Consider the following 8644-nt stretch of genomic DNA (forward strand, 5'->3'; position numbering starts at 1 on the left):
GTTGTGGGGGGAGATATAACCTGCTTCGCTGTTGGACGCATCCACTTTGGTGTCCTCACAATTTTGATTCGTATCATGATTTGATGATTTTACTTTTGGCTTTACAAAATGCCCAGATTCCTTACAAAATTTATGGGTTTGCCATTCTGTTTAATGAAAAGACTCAAACAATTAAAGTAATTTAACAAAAAGATACTCCAATCATTCACATGCCATTAATGTCAACACTTTGTTCACATTGCCCACCATCATCTATAACTATTAAATTGTCACTCTGTCGTTACTTGCGGGTTTGGGGTGCGATCATCTATTCCAATGTTGTTAAATATTTTTAACTTATTTTAAAAATATTAAAATCTAATTGAATCGGCCTTGAATCTGCCCCTTTTGAATCGTTTTGGGGCCGATCTGACCCATTTTGACAACATTGATTTATTCTCAAGGCCTTTTAGATTTCTCTTAAGCCACCTTTTGAAAGTAAAAGTTTTTATAAAAAGAAAAACTTTTAAATTTTACATGTAAATTTTTTTCTTTTGTTTGTGTGATGTGAAAATCAAATTGCAAGAGTTCTCACACTTAGGACCTCGATTTTTTTGAAAAAAAAAAATTTATGTGAAACAAATTTTAAAAAAATGAAAATTTTATACTTTCTCACTCGTATTTTTCTTAGCATTTTCCCACTGAAATGTTCCATGATAAGATCCAAAGGAAAGTCACCTCCTGCTGGGCGCCTTGTAATCGTTCGTTCGTTGAGGCAAAAATCCCTAGCATCGTTGAGGCAAAAATCCCTAGGTAGGGGCTTTTTATTGCTAAATGAAAAAAGAGAGCCGAGGGCTCCTCTGTTTTTGCTTCTTAAAAGTACTATAAGGGACACCAGAACTGATAAGTAGTTTGAAGCTTACCGGTTGTAACATAAACTTTTCGGTCTGTTGGGCTGTTGTTGTTGGACAATACCACTCAACATGTAATCCTTCTTTTTCTAAGTGTTTCAGATTTTTTTTTATGTCGGTTCTAAATTCAATTTAGGCGTGGACCCAAGAATGATTACTGATTCACTTCGTGGTAAGCAGGATATGGATGAAAAACAGTATTTCTCTCATTTTTAAATGAAACTTTTTATATTATAAGATTGATCATTGACAGGTGTTTTGAAAACAAAGTGGTCACCCTCTCTCTCTACGTTGACCCTACTGGCTGATACCCAGTTGTTTTTGAAAACAAAGTGGTCACCCTCTCTCTCTCTCGAAAAACATGGAGGAGGAAGAAGCTGATAAGGAAGAAAGACAAGGATGATGAAGAATAAGAAGGAACCAGGTAGCCTTGAACCATTTTCATTAGATGTTTCAATTAATTTTTGTCATTTTTATCTTTTCCCCTTCCTTGCCTTTAGTCTTTCTAGCTCATAATTTTGTCTAGTAACGTAAGATTAGTGCATATAGAGGATTTAATAGCATGTAAACACTATTGTGGACATATACGCAATGTAAAAGAATTGGTGTGGGTGCTAGCTGGTGATCATGATGTTTCTCTCTGTTCCCGCTTCCTGAGATGAATTCAGTAGATCCAGGAGAGTGGTGAAACGTATCGCAAAAACACACACACATTCCCCCCTTTCATTTAAGTCATAGTGCAGCATTGCTGAGATGGATTTCTATGAAATATCTTCTGATGGTTTTTTTCCTATATTGTGAATTTGTTGCAGAAATGCAGTATGAATCTACTAAAAAAACATGCATAATTTACTTTCAGCATTAAGCTTCCAAGTATCTCCAGTATACGCTGAAGCTCCTTACCATCAGTAGAATGATCAATACTAAATAAGAAAATTGCAACTTAAGGAGAAGGATAAAAAGTCTTCAAACCCCAACATATCATACGATGCTTACAACTATGAAAAAGAGGATGCAAAAGCGAAACCTACACATTCACCAAAAACAAAGGAAAGATGACCGATGAACAAGGAAATGAAAAATACACTATCAGATGCCAACTATAAGAATCCACTTACAGGTTGCTATGGTGAGCCATAATTCAAGCTCAAGAATGATTCAGCAAAAGCAGAAATCCAGAAGAAAGGCATTTGGATAGTAAGAACCATTAAATTCATGAATTCCTTCTATAAGAAGCTTGCAAATTCTCTCTTCCTATTCTTCTTCTCCTTCTGTCTCATTGATAAAGAGGAATGGCTTGCCTATCCAGTGAGGGAGAGACAGAGAGAGAGGGGGTTTAAAAAAGGAAAGTATTCAGCTGGGTGTTTCTCATGAGATTTTTCAAACTTTTTCTTGTGTTTCTCTCCAGAAAATCTAAAAAAACAATAAAATAATAAAATAAATTGCAAGAGAAGCTTAGTTTACAGAATGGATAGCACTTGCTAAGAAAATAAAAAGGTTGATATATCACAACAATTTTGAAAAATAAAATGGTTTGATCCATTTTTTGCCTATAAATAATATTGCAATATATTAAATAATACTACATGCCTTTTCTCTGATAAAAAAAGATTTCATAATTGACACTATGGATGGATCAAATAGTTTAATTTTGTCACTGTGCTTGGTGATAGCACTTTTTACACTTAGGTAGGCATGCGTCTCATGGAGAGGGCACCCTGGAATATGGGGCTGCTCTGGCCCTGGGTATGGTATGGATTTTTCTTTTTTAACATTTATCACTGAACTATCATCATTAATAATCTTGGGAGAAAATACAAACATCAAGTTGCACCATCTAAGTATTTCCAGCTTGATGTAAGTTTCTTATCTTTATGTTTTTATGATTTTCTCAGCACTACCAAGATGTTGTTCCTCCTTCAGCTTCTTTAACTACGTGCTTGTAATTGGAAAGTAATATTTTTCTAACTATGATAAGAGTGAGGTAATTGTTGTCAATTGTAATGCTTTAAACAAATATTAAGAAATTGGCTTAATTTGGTTGCAATTGGTTGTAGAATTTCTGTATATTGCAACTTGACCTCAGTCTACATATGTAAACATTTTATTGTTGTTTCTTGAGATAGGTTTCTATTGCTCTAAAACCTCCCAAGTATATCAAAGTTCTATTCGGCAAGTTTTTGGTGTCATTTACCTGATTCCCTGAAATCTAAACATAATGGACATCAGTATACTGAGAATAATATTCGGTGTGACGACAGAGATGTTCAAGTGCTTCTCTGAACCTTTTCAACAACATTTCAGCTATCTCAATAATCGCCAACATGCCTTCAGCAGTCTCCTGATAGAAGCTAAAGTGCTAAAGGCCAAAGAAGATGACATTAGGTTGTTGGTAGAGGGAGAAAAGAAGACCGGAAAGACTATCACACAGGAGGTACAGTGGTGGTTAGAAAGGGCCTGTTTGCTTCAAAATGAAGTAGTCACCATATCTGATGAATTTAAGGTTGAAAAGAGGTGCTTTAAGGGTTGTTTTTCTGATCTCTGCTTCAATTACAAACTTGGAAAAGCAACTGCAAAGAAACTCAAGGATGTACTTGACCACAAAGATAAGGCACATTTTGATACTGTGGCATTAGCACCACCAGGGCACATTGTTTATGAAATGCCTACCATACCCTTGGATGATCAACAGCGGGCACCAAAACTCATTCAGGACATTTTCACTTATATAGGAGATGAAGGAATTGCAAGGATTGGCATTTATGGAATGGGAGGAGTTGGTAAGACAACTCTTATACGGCATGTCTACAACCAAGCTCGTGGATTTGATCATAAGTTTTTCATTGAAGTTTCTAAAGATCCTAATGTTCAGAATATCCAAAAAATTATTGCAAGAAGCTTGTGTTTCTCTTTTGATGAGGACTCTAGTTTAGGGGAAAGGGCAAACCAAATTTTTGCAAGGCTGAAAAAGATAAAATACTTATTGATCTTGGATAATGTCTGGAATGGTTTGGATTTATGTGAACTGGGAATTCCTCATCCAACAAAAGAAAATGGTTGTAAACTTGTGGTGGCAACCAGATCTTTTAAGGTATGCAATGCAATGGAGACTACTGCACAGCTTCAAATTAAAGTTATGTCCCTAACCGATGCATGGAATTTATTCTGCAGGAAGGTCGGGGATGTAGTCCTAAATGAAAATATAAAAGAAACAGCAAGGCATGTCTTGAATGAATGTGGTGGTTTGCCCCTTGCAATAAATGTCGTGGGGATAGCCCTGAGAAATCAGGGCCAATTGAGTCCATGGTTGGATGCCTTAAGGACATTGCAACACTCTACTGGTGAAATTGAAGACATGGAAAAACATGTATTTGCATGTCTAAAACTTAGTTATGATCACTTGGGTGATGACAATATCAGAAAATGTTTCTTGTATTGTTCTTTATTTCCTGAAGATGGGAGCATTTTTACATATGACCTGATCGTTAATTGGTATTTAGAAGGCTTTATAGACAAAGTAACCAAATTTAAAGAGGTAGAAAATAAGGGACATGCTATCATCAGCAAGCTCAAAGATGCATGCCTATTAGAAGGTGGTGATCATCCGCAAGAAGTAAAGATGCATGACTTAGTGCGTGACATGGCTGTAAAGATCACATCATCAGATGCCGAGTCCAAGTATCTGATAAAGGCTGGTATCGGATTGCACCAATCACCAAAAGCGGCAGAATGGAGAGAAGCTAAAAGGATATCCCTCATGAACAATTACATACAGAAGCTTCCAGATGAGCCAGATTGTCAAAAGCTACTAACATTGTTTCTACAAGGAAATGTACATCTAGCCAGTATGCCAAGTTGTTTCTTCAAACGCATGCACTCACTGCGAATACTCGATCTTAGCAACACTTCTATTTCCTCATTGCCACCTTCCTTATCGGCATTGCAAAATCTCCATGCCCTTTACTTGATAGGTTGTAAGATGCTAGAGGATGTAAAAGTCATAGAAGAATTCTCAAAGCTTCAAGTGCTTGATCTGTCTGGTACTGCTATAAAAGAGTTGCCTGAAGCATTCACTAAGCTGCATAACCTAAGGATGCTTAGATTAAACCACACTGTCTGTCTCCAAAGAATTCCACCTGATTTGTTTGCTCATTTACGCCTTTTGGAAGTCTTGAGCATGTATAGGAGCTACGCTTACTGGGGAATTGGCTCTACAGGTGAAAATGAAGAGGGATTACAAAATGAGACAAACTTGCATGAGTTGGAAAACTTGGTGCATTTGGACACCTTGGATATCACCATCATGAACAATGGCAAGAGTCTTGAGTGGCTACTCAGAAGTGCATTAGCAAACTGCATTGAAGCATTAGCTGTAGAGAACTGCATGGGCCTAACAGGGATAAAACTGCCTCAGGCAAAAAAATTAAACAGCTTGCGGGGGCTTTACATGAAATCCTGTTTAGACTTGGAGAGAATTGTAATTGAAGATGGCCTTGAAGAGACTATATTTTCAGATTTACGTTCTCTTCAAGTAGAGGAACTTCCAAAATTGGATTGTATCTTTACGGGTATAAAAGGACATGGAAGCTTCCAAAACCTTGAACAACTGGACATCAAAAGTTGTGACAGATTAAATACTCTCTTTACTAAATACTCTCTTTACATGTGACTTACTGAAATGCTTACATAATCTAAGATACATTACTGTGTTTGATTGTCCGAATATTGGAACAATAATTGAGGCACAAGCTTGAGAAGAGAATGAGCACCAAAGGATGAAAAGCCTTTATATCTACAATTTACCCAAGCTATCTGCTATTTATGATGGTGTTCTAGTCTGGCCTGCCTTGGAATCCATTGGAGTAAGTAAATGTCCTATGCTATGGAAGCTGCCTCTAGATGCCAAGAAATCTGAGAGAATAAAAAGCATTACAGGAGAAAAGAAATGGTTGGATGGGTTAGAATGGGAAGACGAAAGCACCAAGGTTTCATTTCAGCCACACTTTGACTATATTGATTAAATGAAATAAGAATGTGTCTCTTGTTACATGATGTTGCAAAAATGCCGCTAAAATCCTATTTAGGTTGTTGGTTGATCAGTGATATGCTTTTTACAATATTACCCTTGCCATGTGTGCAATGTGGTGAAGTTGGTAATTACTAAAAAAAATTGAGGTAAATTTTGTTAAAAAACTACATCTCAAGTGGCAGTACAATATATTGGCAATTGTTTGTCAATTTGACATGAGCTTGTGTTATGTGTGTGTAAGAATTGGTAGCTCCTACACCCACCCCCATCGCCCAAGTGGTAGTGGACTTGGGGAGAAGGTGCTGACCCCTTCGGTCCAGGTTCAACGTCAGGTGTGCGGGTGCCTTTCACTTGTGGGATCCATAAGCGCTTGGCTCTCAGTTTCCACAACCAGAGATTACCTGCTTTGGCAGGGAACTTCGTCATAAAAAAAAGGAATTAGTAGCTCCTAAACAATTTTATCTCATTGAAATCCTAAGCACTTCTTTGAAACATAGATACTGGTATTTTTTGCTTGATATAATCATGTTTGTCATTGTTGATTTACTAACAATTGTGCTTTGGATCAAATCAATTTAACAAAAAATTTGGATTTTTTTATTATCAAATTTTAGTCCAATATAATCCATTGATTTTTCATCACTCCATAAACATGTCTAAACATGAAATTACCTCATCTAATGTATGGATTTTACCTAGTAAATTACATAGATACATTTTTAGGTTCAAATTAAGCAAACACCACACCTGATTTTTTAAGCCATTTAGGCATGTTTAAGAGATAAGATTGTTTAAGACGTTATATATATATATATATATATATATATATATATATATATATATATATATATATATATATATATATATATATATAGCATATGCTACCCTAGTTGGAACTGATAGGAGCGTGCTGTTCTGACCAAATCTGACCTTATGGATGTGTTCAACATGGTCAAAATAGTATGAATCGACCCTTGGATCATAATTTTTCGAAGTAAAAGTTTGGTTTTCTGATGTTTGAAAATTTGGTACATTATAGGTTGTTGATTCATCAACCTTCATAAAATCTGATATATGCATCAGAAAAACGTGATCCAAAGGTTAGCTTTTACTAAACTTAATATGTAGATTACATCTGGAGGTTCGGATGTGGAAAAAAACTGGAAAAATAAAAAAATGTCCTTTCCTATTATCCTTTTAAGGCAATCAAATTTATGAAGAACTCAAACTGCAGGTTCAATTACAACAAAAAATTGCAGATTCAATTTTGAGCTTTCACACTTCAAAAAATAATATTGGTTGCCTATGTGTGCTCCAGCGTTTTTAGTACCCACTTCATTAGGGCACATTTGAGTGATCACTAAACCGAGTGATAATATCATTCACTCCAGAGTATAAAGTTGGAAGATGTAACATCTCAATCTGGGACCTCTGGAGTCTGTGTTTGTGGGTATTACTTTTCAGAAAGAAATATCAACGTAGCGCACAGAGACATGGCACCAAATATTTTTTTTTTAAATAAATTATCATCAAATAAATCCAAATAAATAAATCTCACATGAGTCATGAAGGCTACATTATCCAAATTAGGCATCACCTCTCAAGTTCAATAAATAAAAGAAGAAAGAAAAACTACTCTGGCGGAAGACGAGACCACCTATGTCCTGAAGAAGGCTAGTAACATCCTAACACTAAGTCTTGTCCCATAAAGTCACCTGAAACGTACAGTTATAATAATTGAGGGGTGAGTCTAAAACTGAGTAAAGAATAAATTACAAGCAAAAGAAACTCAGATTTACAACTGTAGTAGACTCTAAGCCCTCAGTCTTATTTTAGTTTTTTATCACACAATACACGCATGTTTGTCTTTTAATTTCCTTCAAGTTTTTACTTGATTATCATAAGTTAAGCATTTTCTCGATGTTAACCATTATCTACTTTGGCTATACTGGTAATAGCCTATTGTGGGTGTCGCAACTCGTATATAATACCTTAATTTTACGATGTTGGCCAAACTATGAATCACTCCCTATGTCTTTATCCACTATAGTGTAGAACATCCGATAGCGAACCAACAAGTCAGCAACTAGAGCTATACTTTCTCCAAGGCTTCGTGGCTCATACTATATCTTTTTCTAATTCTAAAATACTAATTCTCTCGGTGAAACCCTAAAATCCTTTAGGACATATATAACATCTCATGCATTTACATGAACTTTCACTCGAGTTTATACTCATTGTCTCTCGATAAGTGTTCTCAAGGGATATTCTCAATCAAGTATTTTCAAGAGACAATCCTAAGGTTCTGAGGTTCACCAATTTTTTAAGTATGTAGAGATATAGTCTCTCTATATCTATAAATCCTGAGGGCGCCAACGGTGGTGGCTCTCACACTGACAACCATCAGGTAGCCATTTTCACCTGTCACCCCCAATAATTTATGGGGTTTTAGTATGCTAAAGTAATTTAAGTCACAGTAGCACAATTATATCTAGTACGAGACTAATATCTCTTCTTAAGGATTCTATTTTCATGCATGTATTTTTAAGTTATTCACAAACTCAAGTATGGATTTTATCTAAAATACAACTTAATACATGCAACACATGCTGAAGAATCACAAATACATGAAATAATTTATTGCATTAATACTAATTCTCATGCATTTATTCAATAATCTCAAAACATGTGCACTTCTAACATGCAATTGCAAACTCATTAGAAT

General features: G+C 35.7%; 1 protein-coding gene across 1 annotated transcript; it reads left to right on the forward strand.

Annotated features, from left to right (window-relative positions):
* Positions 1–3153: 3153 nt before the first annotated feature.
* LOC149830814 (disease resistance protein RPS2-like) lies at positions 3154–5559 on the forward strand. The gene has a single exon (XM_090011832.1). It carries the CDS (start codon positions 3154–3156, stop codon positions 5557–5559), a length of 2406 nt encoding a protein of 801 aa, XP_089867958.1.
* Positions 5560–8644: the final 3085 nt, after the last annotated feature.

Source organism: Nuphar pumila, chromosome 7 (genome assembly GCF_984573655.1).
Source record: "Nuphar pumila chromosome 7, dmNupPumi1.hap1.1, whole genome shotgun sequence".
NCBI lineage: Eukaryota > Viridiplantae > Streptophyta > Magnoliopsida > Nymphaeales > Nymphaeaceae > Nuphar > Nuphar pumila.